The 27,126-nt window shown below is 34.5% G+C and overlaps 2 protein-coding genes across 7 annotated transcripts in view; one reads left to right on the top strand and one right to left on the bottom strand.

Moving 5' to 3' along the window:
- Window positions 1-862: 862 nt before the first annotated feature.
- LOC127879243 (GDP-Man:Man(3)GlcNAc(2)-PP-Dol alpha-1,2-mannosyltransferase-like) lies at window positions 863-16,919 on the bottom strand. The gene is made up of 5 exons (XM_052426001.1): window positions 16,842-16,919; window positions 12,356-12,473; window positions 11,043-11,155; window positions 3,503-4,434; window positions 863-2,824 (listed from the first exon to the last, which is right to left on the bottom strand). The coding sequence occupies exons 1-5, from the start codon at window positions 16,874-16,876 to the stop codon at window positions 2,544-2,546; spliced, it is 1,479 nt and encodes a 492-aa protein (XP_052281961.1). The 5' UTR covers window positions 16,877-16,919; the 3' UTR covers window positions 863-2,543.
- A 193-nt stretch (window positions 16,920-17,112) lies between these two features.
- The window catches only part of LOC127879228 (copper-transporting ATPase 1-like), a 95,558-nt gene continuing 85,544 nt past the window's right edge, over window positions 17,113-27,126 (top strand). For 2 of the 6 annotated variants that reach the window (XM_052425955.1, XM_052425956.1), the window contains exon 1: window positions 17,114-17,277. Coding sequence is in view for 1 of the 6 variants with exons in the window: in XM_052425954.1 (XP_052281914.1) it covers window positions 17,574-17,579 (6 nt within the window). In the remaining 5 variants the exon portion in view is untranslated. Of the gene's footprint in view, window positions 17,293-17,320; window positions 17,580-27,126 lie in introns of those variants that run through there. The other 4 variants (XM_052425959.1, XM_052425957.1, XM_052425958.1 and 1 more) reach the window with 4 other exon arrangements.

Raw genomic sequence — 27,126 nt, forward strand, 5'->3', positions numbered from 1 at the left:
TGGATCAAACCAAACACTATTAATTATTTTGTTCTTCTTATATTCACTGTGTGACAAGGCTTTATACCTGGTTACCAATAAAGCTGTTATAGCCTCAAATTTAATGAAATATTTTTATTTAGTATATTCCCATATCATTTTAAACAATTACATTCAAAAGATCATATACAGGGAGTTTGTATTAGAGATTGTTGAAATTTAATTGTATGCAACAAAAATCTATAAATTGATCTGTGTATGCAATAATTGACTTTTAATAAAAAATCACAAACATAGTATATTATTCTTCTTCAATTTCAACAGTAGTCAAATGGACACTTAATTGCAACAACAATTCATACTTCAGCTCAATTTGCTACAATGATTTGTGAATAAAATCTATACCCACAGCAATGTTAACAAGTTTCAATAAATAAGTTGCATGCCACTATGTGAACTTAAAAATAAATGTTCCCTTCACATTCCATAGAGGAGATATAAAGGTCCATAGCTTGTGAGTAAAAGGTAACAAATGAAATAAACAATCATTATGCACAAGTCAACTACATTTTATATTATTGTTACCCATAACAATCAAAACTGTTCATAAAGTCAACATGCAACAATTAAAAGGGCTGTGTTTAAAAGGAATTGCCTCTAGCATAAGCATATTATATTATTTATATGCCACATAGACACATAGACAAAACATCACAAGGGGAATTGATCTAAGTTTAAAATCGTTTTTGTTTTAATTCAAGAACAAATTTATTATGATTAACCTCAATCATGAAAGCAAATTTCACGAATATTTGCAGAATACTTCAGTATCATTGTTTCAAAGGTCTGTTCCTGGATAATTCATACACAACAAATAAATAAATAGTCGAAAATAAACGCTTTAATCTCTATGCACATTTACATATAACTATATCAATAAAACCTGTTAGGAAAAGCTCGATGTTGGTAAACAAGCATTTTCCATCAATACGCTCTCAAACATAAAGCATCAAACAGGTTCATAGTAAGAAATGGGATAAGGTGAATAACAGTATCAGAACAAGAGCTTGTCACAGTAGTGCCAAATCCCCGCCTAAATGTGTTTGCTTGTATGACAACATTTGTTTTAGAGAGTAGAATAATATTTGTAAAAACAAATAAAGGGATTCAGTATGCTACGGACAAAAATTTACTTTGAAATGAAATAAAGGGATATAATTCAAACACTAAGGTAGATAGAGTTATGGTTCTTAGTCACTGCACTTCTCCTACTTGCCTTCTGTTAAAGTTTGAAGTTTGAAGTAAATCCCTTCAGTAGATTTAGACTTATGCTCCTGACAAAAATTTACATTAAAATTATATAAAAGGGGAGATAATTCAAAAACTAAGGTAGATAGAGTTATGGTTCTTGTTCACTGCACTTCTCCTAGTTGCCATATGTTTATATTTCAAGTTTCAAGTAAATCCCTTTCGTACATTTAGAGTTATGCTCCGGACAAAATTTACTTTAAAGTTATATAAAAGGGGAGATAATTAAAATATTAAGGTAGATAGAGTTATGGTTCTTAGTCACTGCACTTTTCCTACTTGCCATCTGTTTATATTTCAAGTTTCAAGTAAATCCCTTCAGTAGATTAAGAGTTATGCTCCGGACAAAAATTTACTTTAAAATTATATAAAAGGGGAGATAATTAAAAAACTAAGGTAGATAGAGTTATGGTTCTTGGTCACTGCACTTCTCCTAGTTGCCATCTGTTTATATTTCAAGTTTCAAGTAAATCCCTTCAGTAGATTTAGAGTTACGCTCCGGACAAAAATGTACTTTAAAATTATATAAAAGGGGAGATAATTAAAAAACTAAGGTAGATAGAGTTGTGGTTCTTGGTCACTGCACTTCTCCTAGTTGCCATCTGTTTATATTTTAAGTTTCAAGTAAATCCCTTAGTAGATTTAGAGTTATGCTCCGGACAAAAATTTACTTTAAAATCATATAAAAGGGGAGATAATTCAAAAACTAAGGTAGATAGAGTTGTGGTTCTTGGTCACTGCACTTCTCCTAGTTGCCATCTGTTTATATTTTAAGTTTCAAGTAAATCCCTTCAGTAGATTTAGAGTTATGCTCCGGACAAAAATTTACTTTAAAATCATATAAAAGGGGAGAAAATTCAAACACTAAGGTAGATAGAGTTGTGGTTCTTGGTCACTGCACTTTTTCTAGTTGCCATATGTTTATATTTCAAGTTTCAAGAAAATCCCTTTAGTATATTAAGAGCTATGCTCCGGACAAAACTTTACTTTAAAGTTAAATAACAGGGGAGATAATTCAAAAACTAAGGTAGATAGAGTTATGGTTCTTGGTCACTGCACTTCTCCTAGTTGCCATCTGTTTATATTCTAAGTTTAAAGTAAATCCATTTAATAGATTTGGAGTTATGCTCCGGACAAAGTTTCAGCCGGACGGACAGACGGACAGGACCACTTACTATATCCCCTCCGAATTTTTTTTCCGCGGGGATAAAAACAATTTCATTATTGTGAGACTTAAAAAAGAACCCATACATGTACTACAATACATTTCCAAGCAAACATTCAAATGCTCTCAAGAACCCTTGCTCAAACTCAGACTCAGAAAATCGAGTCACAGATCTCCGAGCATTTTCACAAATGTCTGTCCTTTCAGTGTCTGTGAGATTAAAAATGGTCTTTATGGCATCAGCATACGATGTGGAATCCGTTGCTAGAAAACCAGTTGGTTTGCCGTCATACAGTGTCAGTATATCCATTCTGGGTCCGGCAGAATTGTGGGCGAGTGTCAATGTGCCTGCTGCCATCAGCTCCACCACTCCTGTAAGTTCAGAGTAAATTGATAAAAGGTGCAACAGAAATAATGGTGAAAACCAAATGTTTTTTAATTTTCCTTGGGAGCAGAGAAGCAGTTCCATATTTTGTAAAAATAGTGACTCTAGTCTTATCTTACCCATACACATCCCCAAGGTAGATTGTAGATAGATGATGAAGTTGTATTAAAAATATTAATTATATATTTTTTAACAGCAATCCAAGACTGAAGTTGCCTATGTGCCAATGTCATTCACCAATTCATGGCCCCAGAGTTCTCTTTTAAAATTTACTAAATTATCAGGAAATTATACATTTTTAATGTATCGTCATATAGAATAACAGGTTATTGCCCTTTCATTTTGCATTATATCAGGTGAAGCTTAGAACAAACTAATGGCAAGGCTTTGTGAAGCCATTTTTTCATGCCGAGTCTGATACATTACAAAATAATAAGGCTGTAACATGTTTATCATACCTGTATGCCAGCATGTTTTAAGAAATAATGAAATATTATTGCTACAATGTTTCATTTTTGGCAGGAATAGAGCAGTATAGCACAGTAGGCAGTACTAGGCAATCATGAACATGAATGAACACACCATGACTAAGAATGTTTTGAGAAATATTTAACAAAAGCCTATTCATATTATAGTTGTAAGGTGTATTTCACAAAGCGGTGTACCTATGCCAAAGTGTTCATCCCTCATCGTGTGCAGTCCTATGAGTGCCTGGGACATGAGAGTCTTCAGCTCCTCAAATGAGACGTTCAGTTTGAACTCCACCCGCTCTGAGATGTGCAGCTCCTCTGCAAAGGCCTTGAGTTCTTCGACTCTTTCAGCATCCTTGCTGTCACGACAACCGCCAACCAACTGCAACTTGTACCTCGATCTATCAGTTGCATTCACGTGGCTTAGAAACTCATGGAAACTTTTCAGTTGTAGTTTGTGATCTTTTTCTGGACGGAACTGTGCTATGGACAAAATAGTTTTCACTGACTTGTTTCGATGTTTCAACAGATCTATTTTTATGAACTCAGAAATATCACAGGGTGGATAGACAAGGACGGTCTTATCAGCAACCTTCCACAGGGTCTTGATGTGTCCATAGGTCCATGAGGAATTCACCATGACAATGTCACTTCTTGCACCAACCAAGCCATACATTGAAGCAAACATCTTGTAATACAGAATCTTCAAGTTAGTTAGCAAAACACTTCTTGAAACAACAGACATGTTGTTAAATGACTCCTCCCTCTGTGATACGCGTTCCAGCATATCTGTGCTTATTGTTGGATAATGCACATAGCAACCGATTTTACATCCACCAAAGTATTTAAATAATGGAAGGGTAAAAGCATATCCCATGGTATCAATGTATACATCTGGCACGTAAGAAGTTAAGGCCTCCCAGCCCAATTTTAAAGATCCGAAACTTTGTCCGAGCAAAGTGAACATTGGATACTTGTGTGCTTCCACCCAGTTTCGACTTCTAAGGAAAATGAAGTCCACAGGCTTTGGAAGAGAAATGTTGAAGCGTTGTTGAGCTTTGAAGAGTATTTCAGCTTCTGTTGCATCACAGTCCCCAGAATACACTAAACAGCGAATATCTGGGTATCTAAAATGTGAAGCATGAATTGCCTTTAACATTGATACTGGAAGTAGAATACAAACGTATTGCATTCCAAGAAAGTGTTTTGAAATACTTAAAGAAAATAAATAAATAATCTTGATTTTCAATGCTTGACATTTTAAATTGATAAAAAGCAAGTTTAAACCTAAAATTTAAAACACTGATATTCCCATGACATGTGTTTGGACCAAAATAAAACCACAATACATTCTATAGTGAACAAAAAAGCAAAGGGAAAAATTAAGCCAAAACTGGTTGCAGCCAAAACGTCTTCCTTTTTTGATCATCTACACATTAACATAATTCAGCTGTTCAATGTTGAACAAAACCCACCAAACAGTTTGAAGTACATTGTAAACAAGAGGGCCATGATGGCCCTGTATCGCTCCACTGTTTTTTCTTTGCGAAAAAAACGTGCAATGCGCATGGGTTGAAATGTACTCAAGCATGTGACTTTCTCTATCTATCCCTCGTCCCACTGGGGGTTTAAAGTTGGAAGGGTGAGCATTTTTATATATGGAAAAAGTTACCGTGTTAACTAAACAGACTTAAAAGCCCAGGAATTGTTGACAGGTCCTTTGCTTATAACGTAGGTACATTTATCTCTCCAAAAGATATTGTTGTTCTTTCTATTTCACATATTTTTAGATGCTGAAGATCAAATCTACGCATTTGATTTGAAACAGATTCACAAGACCCATAGGAATCAAAATGCCTTAACCCTTTACCAAACAACACATTTTGGACTTGCCCAATTTGAGAGATTATTTCTTTATATTTATAAATGTATTTACTTAAGTAATACATTTGACTTCTAAGATCAATTCATAACTTATATTAAGAAAATTATAAAATGGTCAGAAATATATATGGATTGTTGAGCAATTGACAATCATATCCACAATTCATGAGTCACAAATGGAACAATGAATCATTAGTTATTAAAAAGCAGCATATACGATAGTTAAGAACATTGCACTTCATTAATTTCAACACCTTCTCTTAGCTCTTAGATACAAAGTTTGAGTTTACCGTGCAGTATCATATATTGACTTCTTGAAATAATTATGTTCATGGAAGTTGTGTTTTTAAAATCAATAATATATTATTAAACTGGTTTAAACACTACAAAAAAGACATGAAATTAACATGTCATCCAAAATATTTTCATCCGGATATATGGTCACTTTCGACATATTTAAATAAAACCCAACTTTTTTCAGTTTGTAAGAAAAACATTCATAACACATGTTCTTACTTCAATGCCTTTGTAAGCAGTCACCATCTGACCTAAAATGGCACTAAATGACAGGGTTTTATCTCATGTTTACAAGATGTTGATGTTGTTGTTGGTCACAGCCAAACGGCTGCAGTAATCTCCACTGGTAAACGTCATATGTTCAGTTTTGTGACCCCCGGGGCCGGGTCATATTTGATCCCTGGGGAATAATTTGAACAAATTTGGAAGAGGACTATTTGATATCACTACATACCAGATTTAGTAGCCCTAGGCTCTATGATTAAGAACAAGACGATTTTTAAAGTTTGCACACAATAGGCCTTATTTTAGCATATGTTCATTTTTGTGACCCCTGGGGCAAGGTCAAATTTGTTCCCAGGGGCATAATTTGAACAAACTAAGTAGAGAACTATTATATGTCACTACCTACCGAATTTGGTAGAAATAGGCCCAATGGTTATGGACAAGAAGATTTTTATAGTTTGCACAAAATGGGCCCAATATAAGCATATGTTCAATTTTGTGACCCCTGGGGAACGGTCAAATTTGATCCCAGGGGCTTAATTTGAACAAACTTGGTAGAGGACTATAAGATGTCATTACATACCAAATTTGGTAGCCCTATGCCATACGGTTATGGACAAGAAGATTTTTAAAGTTTGCACAAAATAGGCCTTATATAAGCAAATTTTCGATTTTTTGACCCCCCAGGACAGGGTCAAATTTGACCCCAGGGGTATAATTTGAACAAACTTGGTAGAGGACTATTAGATGTCACTACATACCAAATTTGGTAGCCCTAAGCCCAAAGGTTATGGACGTAAAGATTTTTAAAGTTTTCACAAAAAAAGGCCTTATATAAGCAAATGTTCAATATTTTAACCCCCAAGGCAGGGTCAAATTTGACCCCAGAGGCATAATTTGAACAAACTTGGTAGAGGACTATAATCACTTATGTAATATAATAATGTCACTACATAGCAAATTTGGTAGCCCTAGGCCCAATGGTTATAGACGAGAAGATTTTTAAAGTTTGCACAAAATAGGCCGTATATAAGCAAATTTTCAATTTTTTAACCCCCCTGGGGCAGGGTCAAATTTGACCCCAGGGGCATAATTTGAACAAACTTGGTAGAGGACTATAAGATGTCACTACAAACCAAATTTGGTAGCCCTTGGCCCAATGGTTATGGACAGTTAGATTTTTAAAGTTTTCACAAAAAAGGCCTTATATAAGCAAATGAGCAATTTTTTGAGCCCCGGGGCAGGGTCAAATTTGACCCCAGGGGCATAATTTGACCAAACTTGGTGAAGGACTATAAGATGTCACTACATACCAAATTTGGTAGCCCTAGGCCCAATGGTTATGGACAAGAAGATTTTTAAATGTTGCACAAAATAGGCCTTATATAAGCAAATTTTCAATTTTTTACCCCCCCCCCCCCCCGGGGCAGGGTCAAATTTGACCCCAGGGGCGTAATTTGAGCAAACTTGGTAGAGGACTATAAGATGTCACTACATAGCAAATTTGGTAGCCCTAGGCCCAATGGTTATGGACAAGAAGATTTTTAAAGTTTGCACAAAATAGGCCTTATATAAGCAAATTTTCGATTTTTTAACCCCCTGGGGCAGGGTCAAATTTTACCCCAGGGGCATTATTTGAACAAACTTGGTAGAGGACTATAAGATGTCACTACATAGCAAAATTGGTAGCCCTAGGCCCAATGGTTATGGACAAGAAGATTTTTAAAGTTTGCACAAAATAGGCCTTATATAAGCAAATTTTCAATTTTTTAACCCCCGGGGCAGGGTCAAATTTGACCCCAGGGGCATAATTTGAGCAAACTTGGTAAAGGACTATAAGATGTCACTACATAGCAAATTTGGTAGCCCAAGGCCCAATGGTTATGGACAAGAAGATTTTTAAAGTTTGCACAAAATAGGCCTTATATAAGCAAATTTTCGATTTTTTAACCCCCAGGGGCAGGGTCAAATTTTACCCCAGGGGCATAATTTGAACAAACTTGGTAGAGGACTATAAGATGTCACTACATAGCAAATTTGGTAGCCCTAGGCCCAATGGTTATGGACAAGAAGATTTTTAAAGTTTGCAAAAAATAGGCCTTATATAAGCAAATTTTCAATTTTTTAACCCCCGGGGCAGGGTCAAATTTGACCCCAGGGGCATAATTTAAACAAACTTGGTAGAGGACTATAAGATGTCACTACATACTAAATTTGGTAGCCCTAGGCCCAATGGTTATGGACAAGAAGATTTTTAAAGTTTGCACATAATATGCCTTATATAAGCAAAGTTTCAATTTTTTTACCCCCGGGGCTGGGTCAAATTTGACCCCAGGGGCATAATTTGAACAAATTCGAAAGAGGTTCACCACATGAACATTCCTGAGAAATTTTATCAGAATTGGACCAGTAGTTTAGGAGGGGAAGAAAAAGTTAACGCACGCCGGAGACAGGACCATGACATAAGCCCCGCTGGCTTTCGGCCAGTGGAGCTAAAAATCACAAAGATAAAATTGGTATAATAAGTTTTCTGCTTCCTGATTCAAGTACATGTAGTAAAGTAATTTAAAAAGGCAAACTAAGTGTAACAAGAGGGCCATGATGGCCCTGAATCGCTCACCTGACTAACCAAATACAATCCCAACCCAGATTTCAACAAGATAAACATTCTGACCAAATTTCATAAAGATTGGATGAAAACTGTGACCTCTATTGCCTATACAAGGTTTTTCTATTATTTGACCTAGTGACCTAGTTTTTGACCTAGTGACCTAGTTTTTGACATAGTGACCTAGTTTTTGACCCTTGATGACCCAAATACAATCCCAACCAAGATTTCATCAAGATAAACATTCTGACCAAATTTTATTAAGATTGGATGAAAACTGTGACCTCTACTGTCTACTAAGGGTGTCATGTTTACAGATTTTTCTAAACGTTTAAACGAAATGAAATAAAAGAAACTATACCGTTTAAAGGGTATCCCTATGTCCTTTTTAAAAGCATCAGTACCATCGCATTTCCAAGCCGAAAATAGTATTTTATTTACGGAAGTTATATTCAGTGCATATCCCATTCGCGCAATGACGTCATATTAAAACCATAAAATATTATAAAACAGAGCATCCGAATCACCACATGTGTATTCGTCATTCTATAAAAACAATTTAAAGAACGTCGAAAATAATGTAAAATCAATGAAAAATACGGTTTCCAAAAACGACACTCCGAAACAAATGCACGTATTTTGCATATGAAATACAATACGTATATTGTTTGACCGCAGAAAATGAAAAACCAGTTAACTAGCAAAAACGTAATCAATATATAATTTGGTTAAAATATTGCTTTTCAACATGCTACCGCAGTGTTTGACTTGGCTAATCAATCTCTTAAAATATTTCAAGATGAAGAATATGCACTGTTTCGTTGCCAAGTTGTAAGATTTTCGGAAAGTAGCGAAGATTTTCCGTTAGTTTCCGTTCATGTCTGTGCCATCCGCTTACCAATCAGAAATAAATTATTGCTGAATTCGGTAGCCCAGATTTACCGCAAGTACCCGGTTTCGCAGTTTGTCATCGATATACTTCGTACGGCTAGTCGGCTACGTTATGAGCACCCCAATATTTATTATATTGATATTGACTGTCGTTTAAACGTTTACTGTTTTGGTAAACGTTTTTCAGCAAAACACAAAACGCGACCGTTTAAACGTTTTAACGTGACACCCTTACTAACACAAACAAATTGTTGACGGTTTTTCTATTATTTGACACTAGTGACCTAGTTTTTGACCTCAGATGACCCAAATACAATGCCAACCCATATTTTATCAAGATAAACATTCTGACCAAATTTCATAAAGATTGGATGAAAACTGCGACCTCTATTGTCTTCACAAGGTTTTTCTTTTATTTGACCTAGTTTTTGACCTAGTGACCTAGTTTTTGACCCCCAGATGACCAAAATACAATCCCAACCCAGATTTCATCAAGATAAACATTCTGACCAAATTTCATAAAGATTGGATGAAAACTGTGACCTCTACTGTCTACACAAGCTTGTTCTATTATTTGACCTAGTTTTTGACCTAGTGACCTAGTTTTTGACCCCAGATGACCCAAATACAATCCCAACCCAGATTTCATCAAGATAAACATTCTGACCAAATTTCATAAAGATTGGATGAAAACTACGACCTCTATTGTCTACACAAGGTTTTTCTATAATTTGACCTATTATGTGACCTAGTTTTTGACCTAGTGACCTAGTTTTTGACCCCAGATGATCCAAATACAATCCCAACGCAGATTTCATCAAGATAAACATTCTGACCAAATTTCATAAAGATGGGATGAAAACTGTGACCTCTACTGTCTACACAAACAAATTGTTGACGGACGGACGGACGAACACACGCACACACATACGGACACCGGACATCACACGGTCACATAAGCTCACCATGTCATTTCGTGACAGGTGAGCTAAAAAGTAACAGACAAAACTATGTCACTTGTGAAAATATGATTTTCTAATAGTCATTAATTATGAAAAGGGGACCTGAAAGGCCAAAAGTTGCTAACCTAAGAACAAAAGAAACTGTACTTTTCAGCTTTTTGATGTATCAGTAGCCGTTTTAGGAATCAGCCAAGCTTTAATTAGAACAAACATTCTGAGCAAGTTTCATGAAGATTGGGCAAAAATATATTACTTTTCAGTGTTCACAAGGTTACATTATAGCCATATAAGGAAAACTGCTTAACCTTCTGATGGTCATGCTGATAAAACCAGGAATTATTTGAACAAACTTGGAAGAGGACCACCATGAAATGTTACACCCATAATACCTCAGCCTTGGGGGCTAATTTTTACCCAAGGTACATGATTTTAACAATCTTGGTAGAGGATCATCATGCTAAATATCAAACCTTTTGACCTTACAGTTTCAGGGGCATGATGTGAACAAACTAGGTTGAAGACCACTCAATGACGTCACACCACTGAGCCTAGTGGCTTCAAGGGAGATTTTTTTTAATGTATTATTGAAAATCTGTTTTTAACTATGCTGACATACATGTGCAACCGACAAGAAAAATTTGAACAACTTTGAATGAGGGTCTTTGTCTGCAAAGAATCATTAATGTGAAGTTTCGCCAAATCTGTTTAAAGGTTTAGGAGGGGAAGTTGTTACAAGAAATTTCTACACATGCACCCACTGACAGACAACTTACAACACGGTATCCTCAAAGCTCTCCATGAGCACCATGCGCTCATGTGAGCTTAAAATGCACCAAAATCAACAAATATCCACTTGTATGAGACCTACTTGTTCTGTATGGCACAAATGGCGACCCATAGAACCCGTTCCCCACCTCCTCCTGCGTTGCAATACGGATGGAAAAACCCAACCACTATGTGCCTCCCCCACCCACGACTTCTCTGTAATAAAAACAATTAACAATACGCAATGGTTGTCCTGCACTAATAGATACTTTATACACAATGATAATACTATTGCCAATTTTCTTACGATAAAAACTTCATTTCACCAACCGTAAGAGGTATCCCAACAGACAGAGAGAGTCCAGACTCACAAAGTAATGATATCAGTTTTTATAATAAAATTTTCAAATATTCTGGCACAATTTAAATATTCACTGTTACCGATATGAACAATGTACATGTAAATATGTTTATAGTCATTTATTTAGGGCTTTCCCTGGATCAAAAATTGCTCTACCCAAATATAGCATTTTACTTCAGAATTCGAATACTGTTAATTATGATTTTTTTTTCAATGCCAAATGAAAGTTTCTTCAGCTAAATTTTCTTACTTGTAGCCATTGGCCAATGTAATGAATGGCAGAGTTAGCCCTGATTAATCTACCATGTAAGCGAGTATATATGATCTTACTAAAAAACATAAACAGATATAAGTTTGATGAATTAAAAACTGAAATAAATATTCAGAAAGTGTTACCAGAAAACAAATTAGAATTAGAGTTGTATACGTTTAAAAAAAAAATTCTCTGGTACAGTAGAAAACCCAACCAAAGCATGTACACTTATTGGAAATCCCCACCATTTTGTGGAATTGTGTACAACACACATAGACAAACATACCATAGTTAAACTGTTGGTTTTACATTAACCATTGTTTATACGAATTTAATTGAAGTGATCAAAATTTGATAAATGGAAAAAATTATAAAACATTTTAATATTCCTTCCTAAAATTCATATATTTTTTTTAGATTCAGTAAATATAATGTTTGCATAGAATATATTGATATCCCTGAAATCAATTATGATCTCTTTTATAAATGTTTTCAACACAATAATTTAGTTAGGCAATCTATAGAAGATTTACTTATACTGTTTAAATAAAGATATTTACCATATGACCCTCAAACTTTTTTTTAAATTAACAAATGTTTTTTCTAAACGCACTCATAACTAAGAAATGCATACTATGGCACAACTTTTATCTACATGTAAGTTTGATGAAAGCAAGATTTTTTTTCAATACATGGGATTTCTATACAAAATAAAGAAGTAAAGCAATATAGGAATCTGTTGATAGTACTACACATTTAGCTCACTGCAAAGCAATATAGGAATCTGTTTATAGAACTATACCTTAAGCTCACTGGCTCTTTTCTTTATCAGCTGTCTAAGCACAACTACCAACACAAAGGTAACAATGATGAAGAAAACACAGATGGCTATCAGGTACAGAAACATCTCTGAGAGAAAACTGAAATACAAATGAAAACAAGAATTCTATACATATTTGGCAGTGTCAAGAAATAAATGCACTCCTGCAAGTTTTACTTAAATTTTTCCATGAAGATCCATTGCATAGTGCAATTGTATTTAACATAACAAATGATTGATCTTTACTGCATACATAGACCTTTACCATTTTTATCCATTATAGTGCTTTTCCCAGGCCCATTTTGCGTGGCACTGCGCCACGCCACCTTTCATAAACGCCACTCTGCCCTTTTCAAAGGCAAAAGCCACCATGCGCCCTTATTGATAACATCTTAATTGACCCTTAACCAAACTTCTAAGCCACTAGTATCAGAGTATGGCCGCGAAGATTCGCGCAGTTGTGATTAGTCATGCGTGAATAACCCTGTGTCAATATTAATCGATAATTTCAATGGCTTATGGACAGTTACTTTGGAGATGAAAACCTTGTTGTTATCCTCCTTGAAATTGTGCATTTCATGTATCATACAGTATCAAAACATTTATTTATACAGGTAATTGACCTTGACCTTTCACCACTCAAAATGTGCAGCTCCATGAGATACACATGCATGCCAAATATGAAGTTGCTATCTTCACTATTGCTAAAGTTATAGCAAAATGTTAAAGTTGGGGCAAACAAACACACTAACAAACCAACAGACAGGGCAAAAACAATATGACCCCCACTATAGTGGGTGGGGGACATAAAAACACACACAAACAAGTTGTATCTTTATCGTTATGGTTTGTTAGATAATTAATTATTGAAACAATTATTGTACCATATACTAATTAAACAAAATGGGAATTGCGCATTAGCCATATTAGGAAGTCATAAAATGGAAGTTATTCTTATACGGTATTTATTATATAAAATTATCAGATAATGATTATCTGATAATACCCTTTAAGAACGAGTTCCATTTTTAAAAGCTAATTCTGCAAATTCTGGCAAATATTTACAATAAAAGTGGTTAAGAATTTTACAAACACTAACACAGTCACTGGACATTATTCTGAAGAAATAAATGCATGTTAACAAATGTAACAATTTAAAGATTACATGAAACAGATGTCCGATCCCACTGAAAATGCATAGATAACCTGACCAGTGGTTTCCACAGGCCATTGAATGGTCCCACACCAGGGCGCTTGAATTTCGAAATCAAAGTCCGTGGGGCGCCTGAACAATGTATTTTTGCAGTTTCTGCAACTAGCCATTCTAAAGATCGAAGCAATAATGACTTCCCCGAACCGTTTGAAAGCGATTTCCGATCCTCTGTCAATAACATGTATCATTTTACCCAACTAAAGCCTGCTTTAAGGTGTAGCGTCATTGTATATTAAGACAATCAATATTGACCAATGAGAGCGCACGCTTTATGAGCAACAGCACTGATAGGCATGCAACACTTGTAGTTCAATCATGCAGACAACTAGTGACCTACATATAATTGCCACAGAAATCTTGGCCACTTAATTTGAAGAATGATGATGGCAACCGATTACAGCAATCCTTATGGAAATTACGCATTTCATGCATTATACTGTCAAAATATTGTTTTGACTTTTAAAGCGTTTTAACAAATAATCGTTGATTTCATTACGCATCTTATAATGCTTTGTTGAAATCTCCAATGAGCATAAATGAATATGTAATCCGAATCCCATTCCTGAATGTTAATGTTAACGCTATTGTAATCCAAAACACACTTCCGAATGTAAATGTTAACGCGAGGTTGACAAATTCTAGCTTCAAATAAACAGTAATTTATGTCCTGTTGATTTTTTGCCTCAATAGAAAAGGCATAAAATTATGCTGCATGTTCAACGTTGTGTCATTTGCATGGAAAGCGTGGGTGTATTGATTGTTGTTTAAAATCGCGCACATCACGTCACTTCACGTATAAAATTGTAGTTCAAATTGTTTATAGTGTACTGTGATAGAGACTTCACATCCGAGAAGTGAGAGTTCTAGATTGCAATAGGCATAAGGCCAACAAAACTTGAAAAATTTAATTCACTGAACATATTTATAGAAACTAAAAGATTAATTAAACTTGTTTATAACTTCTATTTACAACTTAACATGTTTCTGTTTTATGAGTCAATCTTCTTTTGAGCAACATTGACACAAAAAAGTGCTCAAGAATTGAAAAAACAAAAACAATTGTAATTCCTTCAAATAACATTTTGGAATATATGTTACTTTTAAAAGATTTGATAAAATTAGCATCCAATGGGGACAGGGTTTACCCACTGAGCATGTGTATATTGTCATGTCACCTGTTTTTGCGATGTACACGCACAAATTGGTCCATGCAACATTTTCTGGGAATCGTGAAGCAGTAAAATAATTTTTTTAATATAAATCAAATACATGAAAGTCTTGTGTTTACACTGTTGTGTTTACAGTGGTCTGCAGTTTATGTGCAATTTTAATGAAGAGAACAGAAAAATAAGATTGGAATAGGCATACATTTGGATAATTTCAGTTGAAGAAAGATTTTAAAATACAATTATACTGGCTTTTCTCTTATTTTAGTCTTTTCAGAAGTTTTCTGTATTTATTAAAGCGTAGTGATGTTAGTAAAACAAAAGAGCTCATGCGTGTGACTTTATCAAGAGAGACGCATTCTTAATGTTAACAAAGTGATCAGAATTAGGCTATGATCAAATTAAGGGAATTGTATGATATAATCATTTGCTGCTTTTCCAAATTATAATTGGATATGTACGAGGCCCGAAGACATTTCATAAGGATTGCATCTTTGGACTACATGGCATTTCTGTAATGCTAACTTAAAGGTTTCCAAAATATATACATATATATAGATTCAGAACTTACATGTAAATATGTCAATACATGCATTATAAAGGATCGTTATCTATCACTTAAACTAGCTCTTCTTGAATGCTCTGAGCTTTTATGGGTACATATGTACAGCTCATCGTTCCTCTTGATTAAACCAAATTCAATGTCAAAATAATAAGTCTCAAGTTTGTCTATAAATTCGATGTCAATCAACCTAAAACAGCGTAACAAACACAATACCTGTAACCATCGATATCAATTTGCGTTTTTTGTGTGGATAAATGCTCAAAACTAAAAGTTTATAAAAAACCGTTATAAAACCTAAAGACGAAGCTTTGAATTGACGAATTCCATCTATCTTAGGAAGGTTCTGTGGAAAGTTGGTGTATTACGATTGGTTGATTAGACATGAGTCCTCGTGGGGGACTCCAGAGATAATCGATAGAGTATTTTCTAATTCAGAATTTTCGGCTTTTTCCATTGCAACACTTTTCACATGTTCATGAACCGTTAAAGTATCTGAAACTTTGGATCAATATCATTATTATGCGAGCACACCAAATCCTTTAAGTTGTTTTATTTTGCGCATTAGTGATATATATACTCAAACCCGGTTAAGTTGCGGGTCGGGTTGAGTCGCGGTATTTCATTAGCGCCCTCTGGATTTTGTTTATTAACAATCCTGCGTGACCTACTTGTCAAATCTGACAGAAAACATGTCTCCCTACCGATTGGAATCGATTTTTGGTAATTAAATGTCGTAAAACTCAGACTTTAACAATATTTGAATTTGTATAGTTCAGTTAATTGTGGTAACGAAAAAAATACGACATTGCCTAAAAATAACTGTGCTATTTATTTAATTTGATGTTTTAAATTCCATATATTTAAATTGTTATATACTTTATTGATTGTTACTTGTCAGAGTATGTCAGAACTTTGATAATTCATGTTTAATTTAAAATTGGTGCTGTTTAACCTATTTACCGCGAATCTACCGGGAGAAAAAATAAACAACAATGGCGGACAGTGGTGTTGGATTTGTTTCTACGGCAGTCAATATTGAAGGATTTTCGCCATAAAAGGCTTTTGTCCAATAAAGTTAAGTTAAATATGATTGTCCTTTAAATCTTTTATCTGATATATGAAGATCGTTTCTAGACGCAAGTGAATTTTCTTCAAGTACCGCGAGTCAACCGTGTTGCAGTATATATGATATGTTTGTGTTTATTTATGCCAGAAAATAGTTTATGTTGCTAATATTACTGATTAAAGTACCACCCAGATTTTGGGCGGGGGACTTGACATGGAAAATGACGTAACCAGTTGCAACTCCCAGCGACCCGGAGGGTCAATAGCTGGGAGTTGGAGTATTGCATCTATCACTAAAACCAGCGATTTCCGAAAAGTCCATCCGAAATGAGATAAAATTTATGAATGCGTGGGATTGCGTTCGACAATGCGCATCTAATTAAATAACTGCATCATTGTATGTTACAACACATGAACGCTAAGCTTAGAGACATTTACATCTAGGACCTGTCTGTTTACCTCAAATATTCAAAAATAAGGAATGCCAACTCCATGACGGAAGTGACTGTACAATTTCAACATTTGACGTATTATTTGAACGGAACCGTCATATTAGAAAAGTATTTACGAGCACAATAATGTATAATTAATAGAAAAAAAACTGAAAAAAGGTGCTTATATTTAATTTTAACAAATGTTAGATAAGTTTTTTATCCGTTCTTTAATTTTTGATCATTAAATTATTGTATATGTTCGGAATTGATATATAAACACCCCTTTAATTTTTAACCAAAGATAACCAATATTCGTGACAATTAATACAACGAAATTGGCGACAGCGTTATCATTCTCTTGGCAATTTTAGATTTTTTATAGTTTTATAGGTAGATATCTATCTATATATACTGTCTAACTCTCCTTTCGGGTATTATCGGCAGGTGCGCAGTCAGTGCAGGTAAAAGTGTTAAAAGTGAGAATGTTAAAAGTATGTTAGATTTATTAAAAGGTGAAGTGATTTAAGGTTAAAAACTGATAAAAACATGTCTCCCAGAGTTCAAGGGGCAGAGCGGGAAGGCAGGGACTGCTTAAACCCTTCAAGATCAGGATGTAAAACTGTAGTGGCGGGGAGGTTGTTCCACATCACAAAAGCACTTGGAAAAAGTGAAAACTTATAATAATTTGCAGTAGTATGTATCTGTCTGTAGGAGAGGGGATGCATGTGACGAGTGAATCTGGTGGGTCGCTCGATATATGATGGTAGGGGCACAGCCACTAAACCTTGATCAATTTTGAAAAACATTATTAATGTAGTGTTATTTCGTCTTTCTTGTAGGGTCTGCCAACCAAGTTCCTGTTGCATAGAGGTGACACTGTCATATGGGGAATAGTTATGTTTGACCCAGCGGACTGCTCGTCGCTGAACATTTTCAATTTTTTGTATATTATGTAATGTGTAAGGGCTCCATACAGAAGAAGCATATTTAGCCTGTGGTCTAATCATGGTCTTGTATGCGAGCTGGCGAATGTTGGAATTTCTCGTCTGTATGTTCCTGCGGAGAAAACCAAAAGATTTATTAGCGTTATTTGTAATTCTATTTATATGGGTGTTCCAGGAAAGGTCTTTTGAAATGTCCACACCTAAATATTTTGCATTGTCAACAGTTTCTAATATTTGTCCATGGAGCCTGTAATTAAAAAAGAATTTTGCTTTATTTTGGTTATGCTTAAAACTTAACATTTACTTGGGTTGAACTCCATGTCCCAAAGATGTTCCCATTTCATTAGATTATCTAGATCTTCTTGTAGAGTGTGGCAGTCATGCATATTGTTGATTGTTAGGTATACGACAGTGTCATCTGCAAATAAGCGAACTTGAGAGGTAATAGACTTAGGTAAGTCGTTTATGTAGAGAAGAAATAGTAACGGACCAAGCACAGACCCTTGTGGTACCCCGGATGTCACTGGTACCTCGGATGATAGTTCTCCATCTAGAGCAACCCGTTGAGTGCAACCTATAAGGAATGATTTGATCCATGAAAAAGTATCTGTATCCACACCATGTTCCTGTAATTTGAAAAGCAGTTTAAGATGGTTCACTTTGTCGAACGCTTTGCTGAAATCAAGCAATATTAGATCAGTTTGTTTTCCAGATGTCATATTTCGTGCCAGGTCATCAATGAGTTGTAGAAGTTGTGTTTCGCAGGAACGCTTTTCTCTGAAACCATGCTGTATGTCATTAAGTATGTTATATTTATTGAAATGAGCTGAAAGATTAGAAGCAACTATATGTTCTAAGGATTTACATAAAATACAGGTAAGAGAGATAGGTCTGTAATTTGCTGGGTCTTCTTTGTTCCCTTTCTTGAACAGCGGTATTACATTTGCAGATGTCCATACTTTTGGGAGAATTCCGGTGTCCAAGGATTTCTGAAAAAGGAGTGTTATTATTGGAGAAATTTCTGAACTTAATTCTTTTAGAATAAGAGGTTTGATGTTGTCTGGACCTGCTGCCTTGTCTGGTTTAAGATTGGATAGCAGCTTCTGCACCCCATTGACACTGACTGTGATCTTTGGCAGTGTTGGAAATTTTCTGAAAGATGAAGATGAAATTTCATTAAGATTTCTGAAAAAGGAGAGGCATGATTGAGAAAGGGTAAGGGGGGAGATAGGTGTGAAAACGGATTGGAACTGTTGGTTCAACACATTGGCCTTTTCTTGATTCACTGAAGTTGATTTTCCTGAAACATTGTCAAAAAGAGTAGAAATACCTTGAGCGTCTTGATTGGAGTTTTTTAAGAGACTATACAGTTTCTTCGGATTAAAGTTGGATCTGTTTTCTTGGATGTCAGGGTCTTCAATGCCTAAAATAGACTCGATATATTTATTATAAGCAATTTTGGTATTTCGTTTGATAAGGTTTTTTTAATATTTAGGAACATATTTCTGGTCTTATGTCTTCCATTGTTTTTGAGTCTGAAATAAATTTCATCTCTTTTTCTCATTAGTCGTTTTATTGGTTGGGTAATCCATGGTAATGATCTTCTTGTACCTATAGTTTTTGAGGGAATAAATTGTTTAATACCAGTTGATATCTCATCTGAAAAAATTGACCAAAGTTCTTCTACCGAGGTACTTTCACCTTTTTCAAGCAGCCTGTCACTCACTCCTTTCATGTGGGTTTTGAAGGAAAACCAGTCTGCTTTTCTATACAGCGGTACAACCCTGGGTTTCTGTTTTGTTAATTTTGGTTTTAGATCTGAAATAACAGATACAATATCATGGTCTGAAATGCCTGGAAGAGTCTTTACAGAGTTAACAAGAGTATGATTAGAGGTCAGGAAAAGGTCCAAGATGTTGTTTCCTCTTGTGTTTTCAGTCACCATTTGAGTAAGGTTCAAATCTGCAAGCAAATCAATAAAATCATAATAAAGTTTTACATTACTACATCCAGGTTTAATTGTGGGTCTGTGTTCTGTATCCCAGGAGAACTTGGGGTAACTAAAATCTCTGAGTATCCAAAAATTTCCTCTCAGGTTGGCGGTTAGCTCTAGGGATTTCCTAAATTCTTCCAGATATATCTGCAGAATAATCAATATACGAACTAACAAAGGTAATGTAACTGGTTGATATGTTTGGTTTCTTAGATTGTCGACACCGTTAATTTCGGACAGGTTCGGACAATTATACTGTTTTATTTTGTGTCATTCTTTTGTGTCAGGGTTTTATTTTTGGTAACAGTGTTTGTATAGAACGTCCATACATTGCTTTTAATCAGTTTCATCAGTATCCATTTACCAGTACAAATCCCTTTCTTATGAACCTGTTAATTATAATTGATGACATAAATAAATGGGGCAATTTCATGCAGGCTTGGGGAAATTGGAAAAAATCTGCTGGTCATCCGGACAGGCATTTCAGAAAATTTGCCGGTCGGGAATTATTTTAGCTGGACCGAAAAAAACAACAAGTTGTGTTGTCAACACAACTATCATGTCTATCTATGTACATGTACAAACCTTTTATTTTAGCTCACCAAGCCACTGCCAGTGCTTTATCCTAATAAGATAACAGTTTTTCGGTGTTTAACTAATCAATTCGTCCCGATAAGTCTTGACAATCTTCTTTAATTTCCATAGAAATGTAAAAACGACATAGTGGATGATGATCATCCAATGAAATATGTAAAAGGGTATCGAATTGGTCAAACTATATTTAAATGACCAATGATATCCATTTAGGCTTTATAACAAAGTAAACTAAAGCAAGAAGAAGTATCAAACAAAAAATTAAGGTTAATGGACACTAACTTGTACATGTACATTTTTACAATGTAAAATGATAACATTTTTGGAGACCTATGACGAGTGCATGTTATATATATATCACAAGAACATTGTTTATATATAATAAACAAACTTTTTAAAGCCATGCTTCATGTAGAAATTAATATTTTAATGTCCTTAACTTCTCAAAAAATATGTCAAAGCTATCAAGAACTTTTTTGTTAGCACGCAATTGCCAATTTTGCGAAACATTTTGCCGGTCACCAGGACTGGCATTCTTCTTAAAGGGATCTTTTCACGCTTTGGTAAATTGACAAAATTGAAAAAAGTTGTTACAGATTCGTAAGTTTTCGTTTTAGTTATGATATTTGTGAGGAAACAGTAATACTGAACATTAACCATGCTCTAATATAGCCATTATATGCATCTTTTGACGATTTTAAAACCTAAAAATTATAAAGCGTTGCAACGCGAAACGATTGAATAATTTGGAGAGTTCTGTTTTTGTCGTTAAATTTTGTGAAACTACGAAGATTGCTTATATAAGGTATAAAATACGCCAAGCATGTGTACTCGGCGGAATAGCTCAGTTGGCTAAAGCGTTTTTACTTCAGGACTCTGGCAGGACTCCAGGGGTCACTGGTTCGAAACCTGCTCCGGGCAATGTTCTTTTCCTTTTTTTATTTTTTTTCTTGATTTTTTACTGAAGCTTCTACGATCCAATGTTTACATTTATCAATATAAAGCATTTAATGAATAAGTTTAAAAAATGCCAAAATCTGTGAAAAGGCCCCTTTAAACCTGCCGGACCAAACGGAAATCTGCCGGTCAGGACCGGCAGACCGGCAATTTCGCCAAGCCTGTTAATGACTGTCTACTGAACACATAGTTAAGTTTTGTAGGTTCTTGTTGAGTTGTTGGTTCTTTTGGAGTCAATGTTATAGAAATCGTATGAAAAAAGTGTTGACAAAGTCACCATTGTTTTGCTGATCAAATATGCAACAAAAACAGGTAAATATTGTAATTCATTATTACTTGATACGTTGTTATAAAATATTTCCTCCTTTATGTTTTGTTCATAACCTCCCCTGCATTGACAGTTTTCAGGCTATTTAATAATTTATAGCATGCAAGTCTTGGAATTGGAACAGCCAATCAGAATCTATGGATCAAGAAGACATCATGTTTTCAATGTGGCGGTTTGACACAATCGATTATTTTCATGTGTACAGATGATAAACCTTTTGAAAAAGAAACAAATTTGCAATGTAATATTTTTATGAAAATTACCCTCGACTCAAGCGGAATATAGCCTATAGTCATACAATAATCATGCGAGTCAGGTTATATAGCGGTATATCTTTTATGCCCCTGGCTTTTGTTGACAAACAAATCTGGGCCATCTAATTGTTAAATCTGCCAGAAAACAACTCTCGCTGTCATTATAAAGGATTCTTGGTTATTAAAGGTATTCAAACTCAGACTCTGACGCTATTTGAATTTTAAGAGTTAAATTAAATTTTTAAAGAAAAAATTGTACAGTGCTTGAAAATCACTGAGATATTTATTTTATTTGATGTCTAAAATTCTGTATATTTAAATTGTTATATACTTTATTATTTTTTACTTTGAATGGTATGTCAGATCTTTCTTCTGTTAAAATTCAAGGCTTTTCATCATAGAAAGTAAATTATCCAATAAAGTTTAAGTCAAATATGTTTGTCTGTTAAATCACTTATCTAATCAATATGAAGATATTGCTGTATATACTCAAACCAGGTATTCTCGCAGGTCTGCTTTTCTTGTGGTTTTGTAGTTATGCCCCCAGCCTTTTGTTAACAAACAAACATTTACCACTTTCATGTTAAATCTGCAAGAAAACATCTCTAGATGCCAATATCCATCAATCTAGGCAATTTTATGTCTAAAATGATAGAAAACATAATTTTAAGCCGAAATCTACAAAAAATCCATCTAGAAATGAAATTTCCCATTCAACTTCTTCACTTATTTTTCCTGGGGTTTCACACATCTTTTTATGGCCCCGAAGGAGGGCATATAGTGATCGCACTGTCCATCTGTCTGTCTGTCCGTTACACTTTGCGTTAAGGTTTCGAAAAATGCTCATAACTTCTATGTCGCTTCAGATGTACATGTACCATTCATATTTGGTATGCATGTGTATATGGACAAGGCCTTTCCATACGCACACAAATTTTGACCCCTTTGACCTTGACCTTGAACTTAGGGTCCGCGTTTAGGTTTCGAAATATGCGTTTAGGTTTTGAAAAATGCTCATAACTTCTATCAAAGCGTTTATTGGGGGTATATGTCGTCCTATGGCGAATGGCAGAGTAAGCCCTGTATAAAGGCCCTAGATGTCGCAGATGAAAAGTGGATAGTATGTCCCCCCTACCGACCGGTTGGTAAGGTGTTTGAACATCAATCTTTGAGCGTTCTTGTGATATCTTATACTGGTTCCCTGATGAAAGGGACTCAAAACTGGTTCAATATGTCTTGGGCTTTCAATGCAATTGAGCTAAAATACATACAGTGGGTTTCAACTATAAGGGCCATTTTTATTTCACTATTTTAAAGTATGTTCGAAGAACAAAAGCATGTTATTTATTTATTCATTTTATTTTTCACTATTTCAAATTATGTTCAATTTACAAAATTATGTTTGTATGGTGTGCATTTGTCTTTATTTCAGTTTATCACATGATATTTCACATTCCACAGCTAATGTAAATTTAATAGCAGTGATTTTTTATACCCAAGTCCTGCACAACTGACGCAAACATTTTCCTTAAGCACATAAATATAATTTAAGCCGATCTGTGGAATGCACAAATTTAAATTAAATGCATTTTTTATATCTCACAAATAATACGAGTTTGAAATGTATTTAAACAAATTGATTTTCTTTATAAATTTCAGACTGTACACTTGTTTAAAAAAATATACTTTTGTAGCATAATACCTGGCTGTAATTGCTGGGTTCTAACAATTGTTCTCAGTGCTCCAGGTAGGATTTGAAAAGGGCAGAGGGGGCTATTTTGTCAAAAGGGCACTTCAAGGCGTGCAGGCATATCTGGAATGCTCCCTGTTGCATATTCATTTTTAGCTCATATATTTTTTGAAAAAAAATTATGAGCTATTGTGTTCACCTTGGCGTCGGCATTGGCGTCCCGTTAATTTTTGAGTTTAGGTCAACTTTTCTCAGAAAGTATCAATGCTATTGCATTCAAACTTGGTACACTTACTAACTATCATGAGGGGACTGGGCAGGCAAAGTAAGATAACTCTGGCATGCATTTTGACAGAATTATGTGCCCTTTTTATACTTAGAAAATTGAAAATTTTGGTTAAGTTTTGTGATAAGTTCCATTTTATTCCTTAAGTATCAAAGCTATTGCTTTCATACTTGCAACACTTACTAACTATCAGAAGGGGACTGTGCAGGCAAAGTTATGTAACTCTGACTGGCATTTTGACAGAATTATGTGCCCTTTTTATACTTAGAAAATTGAAAATTTGGTTAAGTTTTGTGTTTAGGTCGACTTTATTTCTACAGTTTCAAAGCTATTGCTTTCAAACTTCAAATACTTTCATACTATCATGAGGGTACTGTACCTGGCAAGTTGATTTTGCTAAAATTGCCATAACTTCTTTATTTATGATAAGATTTGATTGAAACTATACACCCCCACCCCACCCCCCAATTTTTTTTTTTTTAAACGGTTAAAAAACACAAATATTAACAAATATTTATTTTATTATTTTATTTTTGAAATACCGTCCAACCATCGCACCCAAGTATCCCCCCCCCCTCCCCCCGGAATTTTTTTTGCATTTTTTTTCCCGCATTTTTGGAGGATAATGTAATAAATGTCCACACCCTACACTATACACCCCTCTTCACTCAACCCCTCCCTCCTTTGTGATTGAAATTGAGAGTCCCTTCACCTTTAAAAAGAAAATAGATGAGCGGTCTGCATCCGCAAGGTGGTGCTCTTGTTATGTTATTAGTAATTGTTATAATATATCATTCCCATTATTTAACCATGCAAATAAAATGTCTACAATGAGGAATAAATAAATAACAATGTAATAGTTATTTATAAATTATCATGTAAAAAAAATAAATATATATATTTTTTAAATAAAAGGGCAGGGGGGGCCTTGGAAGGCCAGGGTGGGGCTTCACAGGGCAGGGCGGAGCGCCCTTCCATTAAGGCCTAGCTGGAGCACTGGTTCTGTTTGGTGTTAAAAATTATAATAGTTAAAGCCTGCCTACCTTAACAGAGTACTAGTAAATAATTGATCTTAATTCTTTTTTCATTCGGTCTAAACAACGACAACAACGAAATTTTAGAAACAAACAGTGATATTGAAATGTCTTGCTGTAAAGCATGGAACATTTTTATACACAGTTTATCATTTATCTGAAAATAAGGCTAATTGTCAAATATAAACATAAAAGTTCAAGATGACATTATTACAATAAAAAAATACATATCAAATGTACCTGAAATAAATGATAATAAATTAACTGTAGCATTTGCTTTATCAGTGTTTTATTGTATAACAATAGAAATATCTGTTGGCCTGCAACTGTTAAATATGGCCATTACTATAAGGCCATAAGGGTCCATTTAACAGAAAATTGTGGCATGTTAAACTGACAACAATTTCCCTGCTTAAGTGTGCTTTACACATGTCTAAATTAAAAACTTGGAAACACACGATTAGTGATTTGTATGATTACTGATATAAATTGATAATAATGACAAATGTATGCAGTCATGTATTAAAGTCAGACTCTGTTGAAGAAATATTATTTTCACAAATTATATAAAGATAGAGTAACAAAGGCATGAAAAAACTGTAAGAGAATCATTAACCATCAATTTAAAAAATGTTATTCTCAAACAAAGTCTTTCAGTATCATACCAGTAAGTAGTATTAGCAAATGTACAATATCCAGCTATCATTCAATATCACTATGAAAGTGCAATAAAAACATGCTTATACATTTGCATTAAGCTTCAGATATCTGTATTTGCAAATTGCTAAAAGAGTTGCTATTTACCTGTTGATGTGACAGAAAGATTAACTACCGGTAATATTCCAACCATATGTTACAGAAGGGATTCAAATTGCTTGGTCAGAGAGACTCTTAGGGCATGAACACATATTGCTTGGTTGTTGTAAATTAGCTGTAAATCATAACACTAGCAGCTACATTAACAAACAAATTACTTTTTGATACTGATTTATATAAACAGACTTCATTAATGCTCCAGAAAATTGTCAGACATTCTTTCGGAATGTTTTGACCAGCTTTCAAAACTTGCTGGACCGTAATCTGTATTTGCTGGACCAAGAAAATCTTACGTACATGTATATAATTATATGTACATGTTAGTGTTCATGTCAATTAAGATAACATAAAATATAACAATACTACATAATTCATCAATAAATTGGAATAATATATCTATTGTTTATTTTAATCAAAATCAAACTATGATCTCATAATTGAGTATAGAAACATTAACAAAGACATAATCTTAAGCATGTTTACTGTTATAGTTGCACACATTGATAACTTTGTAAATTAAAGAGGCCTTTTCACAGATTTTGGCATGTTTTGAAGTTTGTCATTAAATGCTTTATATTGATAAATGTAAACATTAAATTTTAAAAGCTCCAGTAAAAAATCAAAAATAAAATTTAAGAAAGGAAAAAAAAAGTAGCCTGCAGCAGGGCTCGAACCAGTGACCCCCGGAATCCTGAAGTAAAAACGCATTAGCCAACTGAGCTATCCTGCCAAGCATAGATAGGATGCGTATTTTATACGTTATATTAGCAATCTTCGTAGTTTCACAAATTTAAATGACAACAACAGAACTCTACAAATTATTCAATCATTTCGCGTTGCAACGCTTTATAATTTTTAGGTTTTTAAACCGTCAAAAGATGCATTTAATGGCTATATTAGAAGATGGCAAATGTTCAGTAATACTGTTTCCTCACAAATATCATAACTAAACAGAAAATTTGCGAATCTGAAAGAACTTTTTTCAATTTTGTCAATTTACCAACCGTGAAAAGATCCCTTTAATTTTTTAATAAATTTTATGATTTTATGACTTATGCTTAAAACTTATTAAGTTAATTGTTATCCACCACCAACAATTTTTAATGCTTGATATACAACACCATTTTCCTTAATCAAATGCACTTGCTGCTCCTATAGTAACCAGAGTCTACAAGAGTTGTATGCCCCAAGAATCTGCATATGTCTTTGAACACTATCAATACACCCACATCACCTGACCACATTTTGACCTTGATATCAAGTTACTTTAGGACTCAGACTAATTCAAAGGTCCGAAGTCTTGGTAATTTCAAGATGACAGATTTCGTCTAGCACCAATAATGTTTCCTACAAAATTAGATTCCTGCATGGATGATGTAGTTGATTAATATCAACTCACCCACATCACCTGACC

The sequence above is a fragment of the Dreissena polymorpha genome, chromosome 4, assembly GCF_020536995.1.
Source record: "Dreissena polymorpha isolate Duluth1 chromosome 4, UMN_Dpol_1.0, whole genome shotgun sequence".
In the NCBI taxonomy this organism is placed as follows: domain Eukaryota; kingdom Metazoa; phylum Mollusca; class Bivalvia; order Myida; family Dreissenidae; genus Dreissena; species Dreissena polymorpha.